The sequence below is a fragment of the Xenopus laevis genome, chromosome 9_10L (assembly GCF_017654675.1).
Source record: "Xenopus laevis strain J_2021 chromosome 9_10L, Xenopus_laevis_v10.1, whole genome shotgun sequence".
NCBI classification, from domain to species: domain Eukaryota; kingdom Metazoa; phylum Chordata; class Amphibia; order Anura; family Pipidae; genus Xenopus; species Xenopus laevis.
Genome location: NC_054387.1, coordinates 63,939,539 through 63,962,643, shown reverse-complemented (window position 1 = coordinate 63,962,643; position 23,105 = coordinate 63,939,539). Strand labels below are relative to the sequence as shown.

Sequence of the window (23,105 nt, the reverse complement as noted above, 5' to 3'; positions counted from 1 at the left end):
ATGGGTTGTAAAACAAATCTAATTTTGCCAGAAAATCAGAATCCAAGCAAGAGTTCAAAAGGCAGGTAGAATAGCAAGCAAAGTCCAGGCAAGGGGTCAGGCAACGATCAGAAGCAAGGTTATATCTTAATTAGTTCACAGGAAACATGTAGGAAATCGATCCTATACTTGGGCGCCATTCTGGCTTCTTGGTAGGGTTTTTATATTTGAATTTGGCGCCATAGTGACGTCATCAGCGTCCTTGTGCCGACGTCATCGCACCAGCGCCGCTACCCATGTGGCGGCCATGGGCGCCGCCATTTTGGGAGCGACGCCGGCAGGGGAGGACACGCCGCCCGGAGCTCCTGGAACTGCTCCGGGCGGCGATCGTGACAGTTTTAGAATAGATGACATTGCTAAATCACAGTGCAGGACTGTGCAGCCTCCAAGTAATTTTGTAGTTCAACAATGCATGCAGAGGTAGTGCATCCCGGAATTAAAATGCTCCTAAAAACTCAATGGTCCAATGGTCACTATAGCTCCTGTAAGGAAGCTTGTTAAGTCATATTTTTCTCATGTTGTCCTTCCATTATAGATTTGTATAAATAATTAAAATCCAGTTTTCTACTGTGTGACCAGTACATAAATACTTATTTGGCTGCCAGACCTTCAGGGATATCAATTAAGGTTCACTGGAATACCAGCCATCGCTGTGTATTTTCTGCGTCACAAGGTAGATTACAGGATATGTGAAGTCTGATCCATACCATCTGTCTTCTCAATAACATTGCAGGGGCCCCATAGGTATATTGATATCCTGGAAGGTCTGGCAGCCAAACAAAGCCGGATAAGTATAAATTTATGTACTGGTCACACAGTGAAAAACTGGATTTTATTTATTTATACAATTCTTTAATGGAAGTACAATTCACTATTGGACATAAGTGAATGAGTTTTTACTAACTAGAGTAAATTAAAGACACTGCATTATGCACAATATTTCTGTCAACCATGTTAACACAGATCACCTTTGCAAAGAATCAGTTTGGTCTAAACATAACATCGATAAAAAAAGCCCTGGCACTGAAGGATTTTCAGATTAACATGCAATTAGCTAAACTCCTCAGCTCCATGCTTGCCAGGGTTGGCTGAGAGAAGAAGGCAAATGCCAGATGGGCTGAGTATCTGATTTCTCTCTAGGAGCCACAGGGACATGCTTCGTTTAACAGTTTCATCATTAGCAGAAGTTAGAATGACTCACCTTCCCCAGGATTTGCGAGAATGGACCGGGTCCTGCTTTGCTTTCCTTCCATGTTCTTAGCAGAGCAAGAATGAGAACACGGTGACCAGTTCGACCACTCACTAATTACACAATCTTGGCTGCAAGGCGCTTTACAGACCAGTTGGACAGGAGGGTTGTCCACACAGAGCTCATCCGAGATGATTTGTCCTGTTTTAGAAAGAGAGAAGTGATGTACCAGGCTTTATCGGATAGTTATCTCTGCTGCTATTTGCAATGCAAAATTAGAGAGAGATGAGTCAGTGCTTATGAATTTATTCAAGGATAACAATGGGTGCACATTAAACTTACTGGAAGGGTACCAAGGCAATGTAGAAAAGCTGGGGGAGGCCCAATTTATGAAACAAATCTATAACAAATGTAAACTGACGAAGTCCAGCCTGTTACCTCACAGCTGCATAGACACACATTTTTTAATGAACCTATAGATGCTGCAAGTGAATAAGCTATACTTGAACAACTTGGACTGTATGGAGATATTCAGTAATAGGGTTAATTCCTCTAAAGGCAAAGTTCATGATAGATATACATTTTAATATGATGTAGGTATAGATACTCAGGCTTTTTTTTTACTATATATTACTATATTAAGGGGCATATTTATCAAGGGTCGAATTTCAAATTGAAAATACTTCGACATTCGAATCCAAAAAGACCAACCAAAGGGATGTCGAAGGTTTTTTTGGGTCAAAGAGGTCAGTATTCTGCTGTATTCGAATCGAACGATCAAAGGAATAGCGCATTCAATCGAATTCGATTCGAAGTTTTTCCCCAAAAAAACTTTGATTTCTCAAAGTCCACCAATCGACTCTAAATAGGTTTTAGGAGGTCCCCCATAGGCTAAAACAGCATTTCGGCAGGTTTAAGATGGCAAATGGTCGAAGTCGAAGTTTTAAAGAGACATTGGAATCGAAGTTGGACTATTCCCTAGTCGAAGTACCCAAAAATGACTTACAAAGTTATTTGTTCATTTTAGGAGCTAGAAAGTATATTAATCCCAAGTAAAGACTTTACTGTTGTTATTATTTTATATCTTCTCTATTCATGCTGGATCCTATTTAGCTTCCAAAATATTATTCAACAGTTGGCTGCCTTCAATAAACTTCTCCTGTTCTCTTCACAAAGTACAATATATCCTAACAACTGGCAGGGAAATAATAAAGAGAGATGATGTTTTGCTAAGACCCTTCTTTAAGGAATCAGTTGGGAGGCATCAGAATGTTCTCAATGGTGATTTGGGCACATTTTGTAGGAAGACTTAAGAATGACTTTATGGAGATATATCAGCCTACAGTGAGTAAACTAAGAAACAGCTAAACAATGACTATGATTATTCTTGTGTATATTGTTTCAAGAGCAAACAAAGCCATTTAAATGGAACTCATTGTTATGTTCCATCAGGGAGACTATTCTGTGAGATGATAGGAATCACATAATTCTGGCAAGATGTGCCAATATACATTCCATAAAGAAAGAAGACATAAAGAACTGAATAATGGAGTTCAAACTAGACATACCGGATTCTCTTTATTGTAAAAGATACACAAATTACCTCTATAAATTCGACTGACAATCAACAGTGGAACAAATGGCTTCATTATTAAAACACTGAGGACCTGAATTAAAGCACCTGCAGCTGTAGCTGATTATCCAAACCTTACAGATCATTTATCAGTTAATTTAGGCCCCTTAAAATGTATTTTCTAGAAGATATTCTTTCAAGGAAATTCTTACATCGATCATCACAATTCTGTTCTGTTCTACAGAGGGAACACAGTAATCAACATTGTGATTTAATGCAATGTATTTATTGTATCTGTCCATTTATCTCAAGCCATCTCATGTAAAAAAAAAAAAAATGAAACCTTTAGTCGTAGACAGAAAAGCAAAAATAACGAGCAGCAAACTAATTAGACACCCATTTTCATAATTACTATAATGAGGACGGACATTTTCCTGCTAATGCTTGTGCCGTTTTTAAAAGTGTATAAAAAAACAGCATATGAAATAATGATGGATTTGTAAATGCATGTTTTATCCGCATATTGTCAGCTGTATATCAAATACAATTGGAAGGATAGTCGAGTGTGAAAGAAATAGATATTTTCATTTTGTGAGCATTTGCCTCAAGACTTGTTTGTTGGCCACGTTTGCTTGATGACAGTTACATCTTTTTCATATGTCGCCAAAAACTCTGTAATTAACAAACCTCTACCTATGCTGGAATTCCTCCCTTATAATATTACAATGTTTCTCAAGGATATTGTTACATAAATTAAATATTTTGGAAACTGCAATCTATAGGACATTATTGAGTAACCTGCCACTTGTTACTTCGTCAAAATTCCGTGAGAGAATCCATGAGAGCAGCACCTTTCCTACAGAATCCATTTTCATAAAATATCATAGATCTTCCTAAAATTTCACACAACTGCACTTTCTTTTAGAATGTGGAGGACGCTTATATGCAAAATATACAAGGAAAAAAAATCTAAATGATTTTTCATAAATTTGGGGAAAAAGCGCAAATAGAGGCACGTAGAACCAGCCTACTCCAGTGGAAAACAGTGCAGACAATAAATAAAAAAATTTATTTAAGGGTATATTTATTAAAATTCAAGATTTAATGAAATCACACCAAAAATAACAAATAACAAACATCTCAAAAATTATGCAGCCTAGCTTATAGATATCAGAATGTCCTTCAACATTCAAACAATTTTCTTTTTTGCGTTAACATATTATTATGCTAGCAATCAAGAAAAAACTTTAATCAGCCTTCCTGTCAAGAAAAAAAGGTGTCCATAGTCCCAAGAGGAGTTCATCTTGGATAATTCCCAAGGCACTGTTTATGGCATGGGGGCAGAAAAAAAATCCCTCCAAGACAAAATCCCACATTCGATAGATGTGTCGATGAGGATACAACTAGCCAAGGATAGATATTGGTTGGATCTGTTACCTAAAGATATGTATTTGCAATTATTTCAGTTCATTCGTGTTTAAATGTACCTAGATATTTCATGCCACTAAACACCAAGAAAAATACAATGTCCATCCAATGTTCTATGGAACATCTATTCATAATATTCATTTATATTCTAAATGTAAACAATGTAAATATTCATAAAGAGCTTTAGACATAAATGCTTTACATCCTAAAATATTTGCTTAAAAAACTGTCAATGAAATAGAAATAGTTTCTCAGTAAGTTATTAAACCTCTGCTCCACTTTCTCTATGAATATTCAGAAAGAGACTTTACAGCAGTTCCATGGCAAACTTTTCTAATCTGTTATTCCACAGCAAGATAATGGTGCCAAATTTGGAAATTGATATTATGGCTCTAGATGTCCTTCAATGGAAAGGGAGCCAAAAAAGATGCATTACAGATGGGGCTTGTTTCTTTCTTTTGCTGATAGCAAGTATTATTTTGGCATGCAAACTTGACACTTTGGATTTGCTCTTTGGCTTTATATATTTATGGGAAAGTGTTTACTTTATTTGTGTTTGTATCAGTACCAAAGACACCTACAAAATCTCTGTTATATAAAACTTACAGAAACTTTCTAAAACATTCTACCGACTAATACTGACTTTTCAGGTATTGTAAGATAATCTCACATAGAGAGCAGATTTATTAAAATTCCAATTTAATTAATTTGAATTACATTTTTTCTAGTTTCTAGTGTATTGACAAAAAAAAACATCAAATATGAAAAACTCTAATCGCACTAAAATCTTATTCTTCTATTCATTTTCAGTCTGCAATATCTCAATATCTTGAATTTTGAAGATTGAATGTCCACTGACTTCTGCAGAAGCTCTCCAAGTTTTCTTTCAGAAGAATTAAAGGAAGTTGCCATAAAATAAAATCAGAATAGCCTTCATGCTGTCTTGGAATGCTCTAAAAGGAATGTTGGGCTGAATTTACTGGGGATCATGTTCATAAGGACTGGACCATAAATGGAACTTTCAACAGAAGATGCTCTTTTAGCCTTAGTAAAATGAAACCCTTAAAGCCTGCTCACAGAGAAATTAAACTATATCAGCATAGACAGAATTCAGTAGGAACAACACCCCAGGCTTGCTTATAGCCTCGCACAGATAGTATATAACTAAGTAACCAAAAAAATTCTATGCATACATACATATATATACGTAAAGAGTATAGTGACAATATAATCCAGCATGGCATACGATAATACAGTAGTTGCCTGCAACAGTAGTAGCCTACTTCACAAACTATAAGATGTATCCGATGGAACAGGATGACCTCACCCTCCCACCCTATCAATCTACGCTAGACTAAAATATGTTTTTACATTTCCAAATGCCTTGAAAAACTCTTATTCAACAAGCCTTGGTTGTCCAAGCTTGTACTCTAATAACTTCAGCTTTTTATACACACATTCTTTAAATGCGACGCTTGCCATATCCAGAGATTCCTGAGCTGTAGCTTTACAACACAGAACTAGCCAGGGTGAACATAGAGCGAGGGAAGTATTGGAATTTGTGTTCTCTGAGTCACTCTAATATTCATTGGAATCATTTATGCACTAGTGCATTCTATGGCACAGCCTGCTCATTTAAGTAGAATTGTAATAAATAAACAGTTCAAAGGTGAAACACGTATCAATGTGCTTGAGAAGAGGAAAGTAAATTAAAAACCCCAGCACAATAATATTCCCATATATAATTTATGAATTTGCCGTGCTGCGCTTTCACTGCTTGTTGAATTGCAATTAGGCTTGGAAACTTAGATTAACTATAGGTCTTTCTGAAATAGCACTCAATTTGAATATTTTCTTACCGTGATCCAGCCAGTGGAAAATATTTTCAGCTGTAAAGTCAATGCCTGTGAAAGGTGGCTATCAAACAGCATTGTACTGCAGTAAAAGATGTATTGCTTTTTAAAGTGAGGTCTCAGCTTTATGAACTATGCTTTATTACCTATTTTGTAATGTAAGCCATTTGCTGCTGCAAAATGATGCTGATTATACATCTGAGCCAAGTGCATTTCACGCGGGAAATGAGAATCAGGAATCAACATTAATTTTCTGAAACTCGTCCTTCCAAAATCATTAACTCCCCCCTTCCCAATTTGAATGAAAGAAGTAAATTCAATTGCTTGAAATGCTCGGGTGGATCTATTCAAACCAATGTTTCCTAATCTGTGCAGCTTCTTCAGTGGGGCCCAGAGAAATGGCAGGGGGAGTCTAGCCTGATGACCAGTTAGTATCTAGATCAAAATCTAGGTAGACTGTCTACATACCTATGAAAGTCCATCTTAAATGCCATATGGGTTTAGATTTGGGGAGAAAATCTGCTGCACTATATGTTCTTGGAACTAGAGATGACTTACACTATAGGACAAAAACAAATATGTTTGTCTAGGAAGGAGCAACTACAATGATTCATTCTTTACAAAGAACAATCACAGTTGAGTTTGCGTAAATCAAAGCCATTCATTAAAGAGAGTTTTTAAAGCTGCTCCTTGAACTTGCATGTTTTTGTCATGAAGTACCAATGCTCCACCAGTTTGGAAGATTTGTGGACAGTGCTCTTATTGATGCCGGGGAACCCTAAAGCTACCACCACCTTAAACAAGGAAAAAGAAATTGGAAGCACCACCATCTTGGCTGTGTCACATATGGAACTAGGGGTAGGCAGAAGTGGCAGCTGGCTAGGGCACAATCAGGCTGAAACGTGGAGGGGGCTAATTTCATCTTTCTGTGTCCTTTAATTATTTAATGTGTAGCAAATATAATTATTAATATATATTTAAATGTACTTAAAGGAGAACTAAACCCCCCACTGGTCATAAATCCCCACTGGCCCCCCTCCCTTTGAGATTATAATATCCACATACTCATCACTTACACAGAATAAAATGGTTGGCTTTATTCTCTCTTTTACTGTAATTTTTTGATGAAATGTGTAACAGTATACTTAAGGTCGCATGTTGACTGTGGCCAAGAATTGTTGATTATGTACACTAACAGTGTTGTTTTTAGAAACATTCCCACACTAACCGTTTATATGTCTTTTAAACAAACATCAAACTTACAACAACTTTGGGATAATTTTTTAAATGCATAAACCCTTTCCCACAGGGCAAAGTACTTTAAAGGGTTAATCCATTAAATGGTTCCATTCCTAAGATCATGCCCTTGTTCTCATTTCTTGCTTTAGAGCATTCTCATTCCACAACCAACAGGTCCTCTTGCAGTCTACTTTGCCATTCTAAGTAATGACTAGAGCTACAATGATCCAAGTGATGATCTCCTGAACAAAGAACATGGAGCCAGGTATCTACAGTGGCATGTTATGGTCCTAAATAGTGTTGCTATAAAAATCCATCCACTGTGTTTTTGGATTTCATGTCATCAACACTGTTGCTCGCATGTTGTTGCAGTTGTGTGCAAAGTTGTGGCCAAGCCTTGAAAAAGATTGAAATAGACTGAGATAAACATATGTTAGAAGGCGTGCTAATGACACATACCAGCAGGTAATGGCATACTTCCTGATATTACCACTTTTACTTCAAGGGTTGTGGCACACAAGGAGATTAGTAGACAAGTGACAAAGCTTCGCTAGTGCAGGCAATAAGTAATTCCTAGAAGAGTTAATCCAGCCTAGGACTGGGCATGTTTAGAGTTGGGAGGGGGAAGATGGTAAGGGATTTTCCCAGTAGCTCCAAATTGGCCCTGGGTCTCAGTTGTCTCTAGTCCTTAAAAACGAGAATTACAAAGTGTTTCGTTTCTCTATATCTCTCTCTAGAAGTGAAATTCAGGCTAAGGGTAGTTAGTTGAGCTGCCAGAGGCTCCATCAAGGAAAACAGAAAAAGTTAGCACACTGGGATAGAGAAATGATCTGATGAGCACCACTGTGATGGCTTGTACTCTGGGGACTGCACACTAATGAGTACAACCACTTAGTTGTTACAAAAGCTGGCCATAGACGCAAAGATAAAGCTGCACAAACCTCAGTTTTGTATAATTTTCGGACTGTATGTGGATCGTCCCGACATTTTTTGTGCCGTGGTGATTCATTGTTTAGTCGATCGTACAGGTTAGAAGTCAGCAAACAATAATATCTCTGCATGTATTATTTATACATTATTATATTATGTATGTGTATATATATATATATATATATATATATATATATATATATATTATTATAAATTGGTGACTGTCACTACTATTTGTCGGACATAACTTTCCTACAATTGTTGTCTGTGAATTCATGACCAGAACAAAGTTGTTCCTTTTACTACTTTATTTAATCTGAATGGTTAGTGGTAGGTCAGGAAATAGTAACGCACGATCGTTCGTCCTATACAAGGATATATCTTCACATCTATGACCAGCATAAAGCCCTGCCTGTGCCTAATACCATCAAGGGATGTAACTGTCCCTTGTGATTTACTGCAGCATTTTGAACACCTGAGAAACTAAGATCCAGCAAATAAATAGTTAACATTTGTATTTAAAGAACAAGTGGAGCCCAAGTAATGGAAAGGGTGGTTGACCATTCCTCCATCCTACAGAGAGGGCCCACCTAAGAGATTCCCATGTAACCATGTGCTACTGGGACTTACAGGGAGTAAGAAAGGAACCTATCTCCTGTATCAAAGCTCTCAGCACCCATACTGCTCCAAAATAGCTTTACATTTATCCTTGCCAACACTGTTAATAATTCTTTTATATAATGATGAACATCTTACCTAAGACATATCATTTTCATAGTTACATATTTTGAAACTTTGATCATATTTCGCCAATTTCCACTTCATTGTTATTTGTTAGCACTGGTGTTTTGAGTAAATGTGCACCATATTTCTGCCTGAAATACTATTGGTTTCTTTGACAAAAATCCAGCATTATCTTAAATTGTAGCTTTCTTTTAATGCTGCAATGCAAGAGGAATCCAGCAAAGAGGAGTTGTTGTCTAGAGACGTGCAATTTGCTTTGTGCAGTAATTATTTGCTACATTTTCAGAACAAGACACAAGAAAGCGAAAAAAGACAGCCAATCATAAAAATGAAATATAAACTCGCAGGAAAGTGCCGTGAAGCCTGATGACTAGTAAACAGCTGCAAGAATATTTATTACGCTATCTCTTAACGTACTTGCTGCTCTCAGAACTTGTGCAAATTTTATATGTTTTAATAAAGGGTGCATTTTAAATCTACCGAATGAGATAAGGTGGAATGAAAGTGTAACATGTAACAATATTTTACTGCCAAAATAAATGATGAGGCCTTGGAAGATGATTATGCAATATGGAAAGGCAAACTTAGCCAGATATTCTTAAAAAAAGAGACTGACAGTAGCATTCTGCTCCCAGAAAAAGACTGCAATGAAGTGAGATGCACAATGACAGATATGACGTTCATAAATAAGGATTTATATTTTTATTAAAGCAAAAGCCAAAGTATTAGCTCATTCGTATTGTCCAGAGAGAGAGAGAGAGAGAGAGAGAGAGAGAGAGAGAGAAAATGATGAAGACAAAGCGGGAGGAGAAAATAGAGATACTCAGGTCCACAGTTTAGGCGATTCATTTATTGAATAAAATCACTTTAAAATCCCTCCAGTTTGCTGTTGAGTACATTTAGTATAATATAGCGGCTGAGCTGAGGGGGAGGGGGTCATGGACTAAATGGCTATAGGAATGGGAAGGGCTGGTGCCTAGAACATCCTTGGATATACTACCAAATAAATGTTCGCTATGTAAATAAATGGCGTTCACACAATCATGCAGGGGCTGACAGAAGTCAATGAATATGTTCCCAAACTGGCCATACTCAAAGGAAAATTATGATTTTCCTAGATCTAGCCATGACTAGGGTATGGTGTGAGCTAAAAGGTTGGCGGCTATGGACCCCCAGTGCAGAATTGATGATGATAGCCCTCCTTCTCACCCCTAAAAATACATAAAAGTGTACGTTTCTTAATACAACCCTCTCTACCCACCCATATTCCCAACCCCTTGCATGTTGTATATTAAAAGGTTTTACTTTTTTAATTTGTGCCCACCAGGATACCCCCAATCCTAGAATCCTGCACCCATGGAAGTCCATTTATCTTTATCCTTTGACAAGTTATACAAATGGAAGAATAAGGAAATATTCTTTATTGGCAAGGAGGAGTGATTTCTTTCTAATACCAAGGGTATTCCAGCCTCTAGTGAACACTATAACATTTTCAAACAATAGCACCTAAATAATTTAAATGTCAAAAACTGATTTTTATAAATTTGCTATCATAAGGTATGTTAATGTACTGCAACCCAATCTCATGTATTTAAAGGGATCCAGTCATCGGAAAACATGTTTTTTTTCAAAATGTATCAGTTAATAGGGCTACTCCAGCAGAATTCTGCACTGAAATCCATTTCTCAAAAGAGCAAACAATTTTGTCAATTTCCCAGCTGCCCCTGGTCATGTGACTTGTGCCTGCACTTTAGGAGAGAAATGCTTTCTGGCAGGCTGCTGTTTTTCCTTCTCAATGTAACTGAATGTGTCTCAGTGAGACATGGGTTTTTACTATTGAGTGTTGTTCTTACATCTACCAGGCAGCTTTTAACTTGTGTTAGGGAGCTGTTATCTGGTTACCTTCCCATTGTTCTTTTGTTTGACTGCTGGGGGGGTAAAAGGGAGGGGATGATATCACTCCAACTTGCAGTACAGCAGTAAAGAGTGATTGAAGTTTATCAGAGCACAAGTCACATGACTTGGGGCAGCTGGGAAATTGACAATATGTCTAGCCCCATGTCAGATTTCAAAATTTAATATAAAAAAATCTGTTTGCTCTTTTGAGAAATGCATTTCAGTGCAGAATTCTGTTGGAGCAGCACAATTAACTGATTCATATTGAAAAAATGTTTTTTTTTCACATGACAGTATCCCTTTAATATTAGACAACACATTCAAGAAATGGTCTTTTCCAACAGCCATCTCATGACCTTTGTGGTTATAGATAAATCAGTGATTGTCAATGTCTGTTTTTATAAAGGATGATTTCAATGGATTTTATCATGACAAAAGCTGAGCTAAAATGTTGACCTAAGAGTGATTATCCTAAATGAACAGCAAGTCGTTTTTGCTTTTAGGAACGTACATAAGGATATACCGCTGTTAAGCTATTGGACTCTTTTTGGCCAGAAGTCCATTTAGAGGCACATTTTAGGAAGTTTTATCAGTATGTTCTTTATCTATGTAATTACAGTTGATCTCTTTGGACAGAATGTCTGATTTTCTAGCACCTTATTCTAAATTCCTGGGTGACCCAAGTTCTTAAAGTGGACCTGTCACCCAGACATAAAAAGATGTATAATAAAAGTCCTTTTCAAAATAAACATGAAATCAAAATTCTATTTTTTTATTAAAGCATTCATAGCTGTTGTAAACTGATTTAGAAATCTCAGCTGTCAATCAAATATTGCCTGCCCCTTTCTCTAGGCCTTAGGCATAGAGGCGGGGCAGGCAGTTACTTTCACTTCTATTCAGCAATTACTAGATGTCACTTCGGGTCCTCCATTCTGGTGCACAAACAAGATTCTGAGATGATACAAAGCTTGTCTTAATAACAGTGTGTGCAAAATGGCTCCTGCCTGCTTGCTACTATTATGCATTCCCAGACTGAAGGGAACAAGATTCAAATAATTTCTAGTGTAACTAAAGTTAATTTTGCTTGACTAACGTGATAAAATTGGATTTGGAATAATTTTTTTGGGTGACGGGTCCCCTTTAAGCAGTATAAATTGGCCAATCCTAATCCTAAAAATTGACTGATTGTCACATGGCACCTCTATAATCCCATTATTGCATAAATTGTACTCTTTATTTTATGCTTTTCCTGGTAAGCAGGCATGTATTAAAGGTAAAGGCATAGGTGACATTGTCACCACATTCACAAAACAATGAGCTTTCGTCCTTATAGTTACCCTGAACTAAAGCAGAGGATAATTTTTTTCCTAACAATTACACATACTCAAGGATTTCTAAATGAAAGCGGGTGCTAAAGAAACAGAATAATAGACTGACAGAGTTTATCTTGGTATTTAAGAATCAATACATTTGAATCTTATCTCAGGGACACTATAGGAACAAAGATAAAGCTCTAACAAACATGCTGTTATAAACACAAACCCCTTGTAAAAAAAACAGAACTCTGTATACTGAAAAAGATATATCAGAGAATTACAAAAAAGGCTCAATATTGATCAAACTGCTACATTTTCAAACTCATTACTATCAGCATACAGTGGCAAACTGCTAATGACCCCAATCTACTGTGAAAGTCAGCGGTGTTATTAATATCAAATAGACACTTTGTTCTAAGAACAAGGCACAATAGCACCACTATGGTCCAGATAAAATGATGTATCTATGACTTTCTTATCATCTTAAACTGCTCCCTTCATCTACAGAAATCTGTAGCAATTCCAAAAGGATATTTACTTTGGGAACAAGAGGATAACATGTGTACAAGGCTTTGATATCTTAAAATAAATCTATTATGGGCTGAAAAAAAAGCAACATACATGCTTTCATTGATTATTATCCACATTACAGGGTCATGCCTCGCATTTGACACAGAGAAGTGTAGATGGAGTAGGTCTCAAAGTAAACTCAGTCAAAGGGAAAAAAATTGATTCTCTTATAGATTTATACTTACCTGCAACTGTGGTTTGTTGTTCTGATTTACTAGATCCTACTAGATAATATTAATAAAGGTCAGCCAGTCCCTTCTGTATAATGTCACTTTAAAAAAACAGTTCTTTATAAAATTATTTGGTTCTGTTATAATCCACTCCAAGTTCTATAAATTAACTCAATGGTACCAGTATCAGAAATAGTGAACATGTCATTTATCCTCTTCTAAGTCTTCGAAAATGGCATTTGTACCATATAGGGTAGGACTACATGGACGTTTTTGTTGCAATCCAATACACTGCGTCAAAACGCCTGACAAGTTACATGCGACAGAAATAGTGTAAGAGATAGAAATGTTGGATGAAGTCGCAGCATTGATCCAACGCGACTCTCGGATGCAGATGCTGCACGCAGGCATTTTGTCGCAGCGCGTCGGATCACACTGAAAACGTCTATGTAGTCCTACCCATACATAGAGTCCTTAGAACAGAACAATGCTGCAAAGCAACTCTTAGGAGAATATTTATGAAGTTGTACATTTTCAGCATTTTCAGTCATCTGTGATATTTGCAGCTATATACCATTGTTTAACTGTGTTTCGCAATTTACTATGGATTTCTATGAATTTCCCATGAATGCTTACTGCTAGATCTCCTAATATATATATATATATATATATCTATATATATATATATATATATATATCTATATCTATCTATATATATATCTATATATATATATATATATATATATATATATCTATATATATATCTATATATATATATCTATATATATATATCTATATATATATATATCTATCTATATATATATATCTATATATATATATCTATATATATATATATCTATATATATATATCTATATATATATATCTATATCTATATCTATCTATCTATCTATCTATCTATCTATATATAAATAATATATATATACTAACCAACCATCAAGGCTCCAGCAGGTGAAGTAAAGATATCAAAAACTATAACAGTGAGTTAGGTAATAAGGTTTGAAGATCTCAGAGTTGAAATGCTTACCATGCGGATTCTCACATGAGGTGTTGAGCTGGTATTTTCCATGACCACATTCTCTGTTTTCTGGCACACAATGCAGTTCTCCAGAAATTACCCAGTTGTAGCACATGGGATCATCACATGGGATTGACTCTACCAAATGGGAACAGTTTCCCTCAGGTCCCATTGGTTCAACTATTATGTTCCTTATTCTTGATTTGAATCCTGAAAAATATGAAGCAGTTTCTATTATACTTCTCTAGCACACTGTTTTTTGCAGGTTTCAGATTATCATTCCTTTTATATTTTTCTCTAGTATCTGTGCCCCGAAGCCCTCTGTCAATAATCTTCTGAAGATTTACCAGCCTGAGAGTGTAGCCAAACAACCGAGATCATTAGGGTTCATTTAGAAGCGAAATGTGCAAAACAATCAGGGTAATTACAATACAAACACCTACAGGTGAAGGCAAGAGTACAAGGCTCCCTTATGCCAGAGAATGATGTTCTTTATCCCTTGCAGCCCATGTCCCTAAGTAGACACAGCTATGAAACTGGCACAGATAACAATTATAGATTAGCTCAAGTAGGTGCAAGCATATTGTGCATGGCATTTTACTGGGCACAGCTGAGTGACAATATCTGCACTAAGCACTAGTGTAAATAAGCTTTATAACCTGACAACATTTGTGAGCACAAATGATGTGCGAGCAGGACTGAAAGGAACAGATATGGTAAAGTGCAAATAATAGATAATAGGTACAACCCCTAAGTTTACTTATAGAATATGAAAAGAGAACATCAAACAGTATTCTCTATGTACACACATAATTAAGCAGACAACATCTGAGCTTAGGCTAAGGCCAACAAGTGGATCATCTCCTCCTGCAGAGAAACACATGCCGAGAATCCGCTCTTTGACTGCTGCTCTTCTACCTACTGCGCCTCCACCTTACCGTCACTTGGGTGTAGGCAGAAGGTAATGATTCTGGGTGTAGGCACAGTGGGCAGAATTGCAGCAGCGGAGAAGTGGATAAGTCTGCAGGTCAAGATATGGCTCGTCTGGCCCTATCCTTTGTGTATGTTTATGGATTACACTTTCTTTTCTCATGGGTCTTATGTACATGGAACATTACAAGGTAGCACATAGGCAAATTTTTAACCCAAAGCAACCAAGCAGTATAGTATTTAATGGATTAATGCAGAAGATTGAAAGCAAATAGCTGATCTAAAGGGAAAGTTCATCACAGAATTATATTATAACATTCCCAAACAATCTGCAATTATTATTGCCCTCTTCTATTCAGTTATTTATAAAAAAAACATGTCTAGTTTCTAGGGTAAGAGGGGTGGATGAATAGCATTAATGTAATTTCTAATATAACCCTTGTCACCTACAGTTTGTTGCTTAAAATAGCCACATTAAACATACCTTTTCTTCCCTGAGGATTGAGACAGCTTTCATGGGTACAGGGCCCCCACGCAGACCATGGAGTGAGCAGGCAGTCAGTGGAACATGGAATATTGCACAACTGAGACACAGGGGGCATAGGTCCCACACAAAACCTGTCATCCACGGGTCTGTAGACTAAACAGAAAGTCATGATTAATGGATTCGAAACTGCAGAACAGATGATAGACCTCCAAGCTCTCAGACCCACAGAATGGTTTATATAACACAATGCAGAGGGTTAATGTTCTGTATTTTTACATTTTACCTTCTAAACATACTGGTTACCCAAAAATAAAATGTTCCCTTCAGTTTAGAAATGTAACAATGGCAGTAATTAATTTACATTCTTATTCATGTAGTGTACTTAACTTTCCATCTATTTGAATCAAAGGAAACCCTTGTCCTTTTGTGTACACTTGTAACTATACAGTCACGATTACCATGTTGCACCTTCTTCTATTGTGAGGGTATAAAAGGGTGTGATGGCAGAGGTTGGCATAAACTCTGAGACATTGCGATTCTGATTTTATTTCTTATTACCCTTTTGAAAAAAACATACCCAGAACATATTTCAAATGTCTCAAACCTAATCCGGAAGATATTGGATTCAAACCCCAGAACAAGAGAAAGAATGGAGTGGGATCATTCTACGTCCAGTAGAAAGTTACAGTAGGGACTCATGTTATGTGCAGTGTAAGATGCATTGCTAAAGTATAAATAAGGGATCATAATTGAATAAACCCTTTACTATGCATAAGATAACAGGATCTTAAAATGTATTGCACACAATTCAATCACACAACACTGCTTCGTACAGCAAGACAACATGAATATCCATAAATTCCACTGAAATAACATTCTGGCTAAACAATTTATGGTGGAAAAAGAACTGCATAACTTACCATGCAATAACTATAACTTACATCTCATGACAGTATACTTGTATTATTCACCAAACAAATCCACAAGTTACATTTCATATACATTACTTAGATTGTAAGATTTTCCTGTATGGACCTCCTAACTCTCTTCATCTTTCCATTTATTAACCTGTGATACTGTGTCATTGTGAGTATATTTGTTTTGTATTTATTGCACTGACTGTTGTGCTATTTATGTGTTGTCAAAATGCACCATGCTGCATATACAAGTTCCTGAAGGTTCACATATGGAAATAACACCAATGTGCACTCTGCATTGATGAACCCTTTAGAGCAGTGGTTGTTGGACTTTTTTTTAGTTTAAGTCCAATTAAGATGTAAGCTTTGGCCAGGCCCCCTCTTGGTTAATGATACAGGATTTTATGGCTTAATTAATTAAGCCAGCAAACTCCTTCTCAGAATAATTCCCTCCCTAAGTGGATCTCAGGTGTATCTAGGAGAACAAGTAGGCCTTCTAGGTTGAGCCATCTAGGCACCACTCCACTTGCCAGCCTCACAATTTGCATGAGATAAAGACTTAAAGAGAGGTCCAGCAGTCCAATTTCAGTCCAATTTTCCCTGTCACACCATATATCTGGATAACACACCACATGCATATTGCAGTATAATTTCTGTGGTGTCCAAGTCTTCTACTTGATCAGAATTGACCAACCCCACAAGTTGGGACCTTTCTGCTTTAGAGTCAAAGTCTTTTATTCTGTATTATTCTATGAAACCTCCCACCTGCCATTTTTTAGATATTTGAATCAAGAATCTCTCTACTGCACTGGATGTTATAACCAGGTACAGAAATAAGTTGATGTGCTTCTTGGTTATAGAATAAACAGCTCAGTCTCATCATGTCATTGATTGCAAACACTCACAAAATGCTTTCAGTTTGCTGACTGATGATATCTTGAGAAAACGAGTGATGGGCAGTCACTTACTACTGACAAGTCAATAACAATTTGCTAAATAATAACAAGGGCAAAGGTTTGCTGCCAAGTGAACAGTTGGGAACTTGCTGATGTAAGCGTTGCAAAGAAAACATATTTATGTTACTTTTTTATGTACACAACAAAATACATCATGGCTGTCCTTCTGGAAGCTTGAGGTAGACTATTAGAAGGATTTTATGCCCAGTACTCCACTTTTTCTTTGTCTTGTTTTCACGAGTCTCATAAATTAAATAACAACTTACATACAATTCACTAACTAAACAAAATAATATCAAGCGTTACTTACTAGGTATAAATGTGTGCAGGGGCTTAACTACAGAGGAAGCAGACCCTGCGGCTGCAGGGGGGCCCAAGAGGTATAGGGGGCCCCACAAGATGTTACTAATGAGCTTTTTCAATATATATTGGTAAGACAAGACAACCTCTGCATATTCTGGAGGCCCTAAAATAACAAACAAGTAAAGGTTGTGCTTTTTCCTGCCAGTATTAGTGAAACTCCAACAGGTATGGGATCCATTATCCATAAACCCATTACCCAGAAAGCTCTGAATTACTGTAAGACCATATCTCATATGGACTCCATTTTATCCAAATAATCCAAATTTTTTTAAAAAAACTATTTCCTTTTTCTCTGTACCTGGTACGTGATACAAACTATAATTAATCATTATTGGAGGCAAATCCAGCCTATTGGTTTCAGGCTGAGAACAGGATCCCTTTTTAAATAGCAGCACCACATTAGCAATTCGCCAATATCTCGTGGCACCATGACATAGTCTGAAAAATTAAGTAAAGAGGTTTGGCAATCACAGCGTTAAGGTTGATTAGTACCCTGAGATGAATACCATCTGGTCCTGGACCTTTGCTTATCTTTACATGTTCTAGTCTATTTAGAAATTCCTCATAAGTCATTCATGCATCAATAGTTCTTATTGGTTAGTATTATTAGTTATTATTATTAGAAGAAAAAAAAAGGAAGGAAGCCTTTGTTAGCTGGTTCCTTACTTGTGTATACAGATTAAAAATAACAGTTCAGAATTTCTGCTCTCATCAACCAAATTATTCTTTATGATACTAAGTTAGTATTATCAGTTAATATTATTAGAAGGAAAAAAAGGTAGGAAGCCTTTGTTAGCTGGTTCCTCACTTGTGTATAAAGATTAAAAATAACAGTTTTCCCTGCTCTATTCTATCCCTATTCTTTTTAGATACTAAAGGCCCCACCCCTTCTTGCTTAATTATTTTATTATTAACATATATAAAGAATAATATTGGATTTATTTTACACTTCCCTTTTCTATCACTATTTAAGCTTGTCTGAAATATTTTTTGCATGCTTTATTGGCCTCTTTGTACCTGATAAAAGTTGTAGCTATCCCAGCTAACCTGAAAAGCCTTTCACAGTTAATATATTGCAGAGATGTCCCTATACTGTCAAAATTTGCACATCTAAAATCTAGTGTTTCAGTTACTCCCTTATAGAGAGTCTCAAAGGAGACCATTAGTGATGAGCGATATTTTTCAGCAGGTTTTGCTGCGGAAAAAAAAATGCTTATAGACTCCAATGTATTGTGTAAAAAAATATGTGCTGTCACCACGAAAGAGCACCCATTGATTTTAATTCAGTTGGCGAATTTTCGCCGTTTTGCAAAACTTTGGCAAAGTAAAATGGGACAGGTTCGCTCATCATTAAAGATCAGTGTTATGATCACTATTTCCTTTTGCTCACCTATGCAGAAGCAACAGCTGAATTCAGTATTATTCATTATTACCAGATCCATAAGAGAATTTTTCCTAGAAGGTTCCTGAAATACGTAAAAAAAAAAAAAGTTGTCATTTAGTATATTGACAAACCTGTTAGCTTTTTCTGGCTTGGCAACCACATTACTCCAGTCAATGACAGGATAATTGACCCAGTTGTGAATCCTTGTGGGCTTCATTCTCTTTACTTATACGGCACATTTTGTAGCATAAAGCAATGATAATTTTCTTTGTTTACTTTGGCCCAGACAAAATCTCTACCCAAAAGGGATTCCGCACCCTCCCCAGTGCTATCCCTGGTAATTCCTTTAAAGCAGTGATCCCCTGACCTTTCTTACCTGCGAGCCACATTCAAATTAAATAAAAGAGCAACACAGCATGCAAACTAATTTTCTCCCAGATATTTACATCATGCAATGGAGAGTTAGGTCTAAGTTTACTGTTAGACACTAGACCGTTTTCTTTATAACAGTGGGATCTCCTTAGCTGCTAAACTATGTACAGATATAATTTTATTCAAACTATAATGTGTTTGGAAATATATTGTAAATTTGCTTTGAATCGCATTTCCCTGCATTATGCAAGGAACAGCTTTGGAAGGACATAACCTTAGGAGTGCAATTGTCCTGAACTTCACAGGTTTTTGCATTTGAATTGTTGAACCTGATGGATGAAAAAATGTTTTTCTACCCAGAATAACAAAAGCCATGAAAAGAACAGCCAAGTTTTTTGACAGGTGTAATGTAAGTTGACAGGTGTCATGGGGAACCTCAATTACTAACAGCAGGCATTGTGTAGAGTGTATACATTGGCACAACTGTCCAGGATTCTTACCCACAATGCATTGGGGAAGAAACACTATTCCAATGACATGCCTTCTGTTGTAATTGGTGCAAAATGATTTGTCAATGGGTTCACAGCAATAATGGAACCCTGGACTCAGCAGGTACAAACATTGGCAGAGCTGTCATGTTTTATTATCCCCAATACATAGCTTTTTTCCCAGCATTCCAGCCCCTATGTATTTTTGTGTAGGGAGTATATTTGTGTAACAGCCTTTATAGCTTCATGTGTGTCCTCTGCTTCTCTCATGGTTATTTAAAGCACTCATTAACACTTAAGCAAAGGGGTGTTTTCAACTGAAATGTATAATTCAACAAGATGTTCGGTTATCTTCATTCTGCAGCAAATAAAGTAGAGTTTGCATGTGGGAACCCACCAGCTGCCACCCATCAGGTGTTTAACCACACAGACACCTCCTTGAGATCAAAGTATTTATTCTTCGCTCATGTAGAAGATGCGAAACTGAGAACATCTGGTCTGTTCATGTAATCCACTAACAGCATTGAAAGAATGGCTCCACTTGATAGTTGCAGAATAATAAAACTAGCCTTTAGCCCCAAAAGACCAAGTATGGAAGCCAAATCTGCTTCTAATTAATGTACTTTGGCACAAAGCTGCCTCATTGCAGTGAATATTATTCACAATATGCTCCAATTCACCACCAGCTCAGTCTGTAAATAACAATGGGAGGGTAGAGTCAAGCAAACGCATCAAAATGCATCGGAGGGTCAAAGCCTGCAGCGAATTTCTGAGTGATAGATGCACTCCAGCAAAATTCCCCTGAGAATAATTACTAAATGCATAAAGAAATAGGCCTTAATTTACTACAGGAAACATGAAGAAGAGGTACTTACCTAGGGTATCTAATAATCTTTCCCTTCCTGCATCACATGAAAAAAAGTAGGACAATATATTGCAAATACATAATATGAAATGTTTTTATAATGTTTCAGACATCCGGAAGGCCTCAATAAAAATACTCTTTGTGTCTTTACATTATTCAATTTAGGCAATACCTTCACAGAATTGTGTTTAGCTCTTAATATTTCCATTAGCCAAATACAAAGATAAACTATATCATGAAGGTATAGTAGTTTTATAAAGCAAAGGTCTTATCTCCCCTTCAGGTGCAGCCACCTTTGAACCAATTAAAGAGTAAAATCTAATACAACAAGAAGCATCTTATTCAGTTCAGAATCTATTTAAAAAGTCTATGCACAGCAGAGACATGTCCCCATCATAAACCACTTGAATGCTGATAGGGTGCTTTAAAAATGTATAGTAATAAATGTGATTTTTAAATTGAATGGGAACCATTCTTTACAATCAAAGCCAAGCTAAATCGTTCTTGTAAGCCATTGCTTCTGCAGAGGACGTTAGCAAGATATATTGAAAGGGCCAGTTTAACTGAAATGACTCTCCAGCACCTCTAAATATCAGCACTGTGACAGGCCTTTGAATTCTGCCATTTGTAATCATTTCCATTTCATTCCACCAGCAGGGGATAATGAATGAGGTTATAAAGTTTTATAGCCATTTTCCAAAGGGATATTCTCAAGGAAGGGCAACTATTCACATAAACTCATCGCTGGCAGACAGCATTCTCCAAAGTTAATTACTTTCACAGTTTACAAGAAGAAAAACACACAACCATTCAATGCTGTGAAAAGTGCCTTGAAGGTAATAGATTACAAATTACATACTGCTAACTGGTATTAAATTCAAGCTGGATGCTTGGCTGCTCATTTTGAAGTTAAAAACCCAATCTCCTAACACACTAGGGTGATTTATGAAGGTGTTTTAAATGATGCATATTTGGGAGATGCTCAATGCATTTTTACCCTGATTCTTAGAGATGAAGTGAATGTTGTGCAGGCATCACAGAGCTCACACTGCACTCTGAGGCAAACCAGGGTAGAACATGTTGCAGAGTATTTCAATGGAAATAAAGGAGTAGATTACTTGTTTAAGGTGGCGCACTTGAAGGTGTATGTAAACATCGGCTTGTCCACCATTTCATCCAAATCCAAGTGTATTAGGATTTTCACAAGATGAATCGTAATACTCACAATGGGAGACTTGGGGAAGTGGCAGTGTGATAATTATTATTATGAGTTATTATGATAATTGGGGACAATAGCCATTTACTCTCATAGATATACTTAGAACTATTGCTGAATGACAAACATTGAACTGAAGAAGCAGCTCGTCTCAAGAAAACTCAGAAAGTCTAGTTGCTTTAGACTTAACTCTACTAGATATATCATTGATATGTAGATCATGCCGTGAGTGAATGAGAATATCCATAAGCATACTGATAGCTACCTACATCTGTACCTATTTCATGAGCTATTGGGGTCCTGATCAAAGGCTGGAACTTTAAGGTGAGGTTTGTCCACATGTTAGGCCTTAAAAGGGATGCTTGCACTGAAAAAGTCTGACAACCACTGCACTAGATGTTTAATTGGTGGGGTTGCTTTTATATGTAAGCAACCAGGCATGGATACTGGCTGATCAGGCCTGGCTAGCATTGACGTTTACCTTCATTCCACAGGCATTCAATAAGGCTGTGATCAGGGCTCTGTGCAGGCCAGTTGGGTTCTTCCATATCTGCAAAGCCATTCTGTATGGACCTTACTTTGTGCATGGCGCATTACTGTGCTAAAGCAGAAAATGTCAATAATGTCACTGTATGCTGTAGAGGCACATCTGTCAGCAATGAGCGACGTTTAAGAGTGGAAGTCCAATATTTTTTAAACGTTATTTTTATTTTGTATTTACTTTTGTACAGTAGCAGCATTAAGCATGTATCATATAATATATTTATGATAAACCATTGGAACCAAATTCCTAGATACTATTTGCTGCGTCTGTATGCATTTGTGCAAACTTGGCCCGAATTTAGGCTGTTTACCATTGCTAAATGTTATATAGCCTTAAAGGGGTTGTTCCCCTTTGAGTTAACTTTAAGTATGATGTGGAGGGTGATATTCTGAGACAATTTGCTATTGGTTTTCATTTTTTTTATTAATTCTGTTTTTTGAGTTATTTATCTTATAATTCAGCAGTTCTCCAGTTTGCACTGTTAGCAATATGGTTGCTAGGGTCCAAATTACCCCAGCAACTATGCACTGATTGGAAGAAAAAGACTAGAATATGTATATGAGAGGGCCTGAAAAAAAAGATGAGTAATAAAAGTTGCA

General features: G+C 36.7%; 1 protein-coding gene across 3 annotated transcripts in view; it reads right to left on the bottom strand.

Moving 5' to 3' along the window:
• Positions 1-23,105, bottom strand: part of thsd7b.L (thrombospondin type 1 domain containing 7B L homeolog) — a 196,712-nt gene that overhangs the window by 92,784 nt on the left and 80,823 nt on the right. For all 3 annotated transcript variants that reach the window (XM_041576036.1, XM_041576037.1, XM_018235749.2), the window contains exons 7-9: positions 15,399-15,554; positions 13,994-14,194; positions 1,241-1,429 (exon numbers count right to left, since the gene is read on the bottom strand). In XM_041576036.1, the coding sequence (XP_041431970.1) occupies positions 1,241-1,429; positions 13,994-14,194; positions 15,399-15,554 (546 nt within the window). The remainder of the gene's footprint in view (positions 1-1,240; positions 1,430-13,993; positions 14,195-15,398; positions 15,555-23,105) is intronic.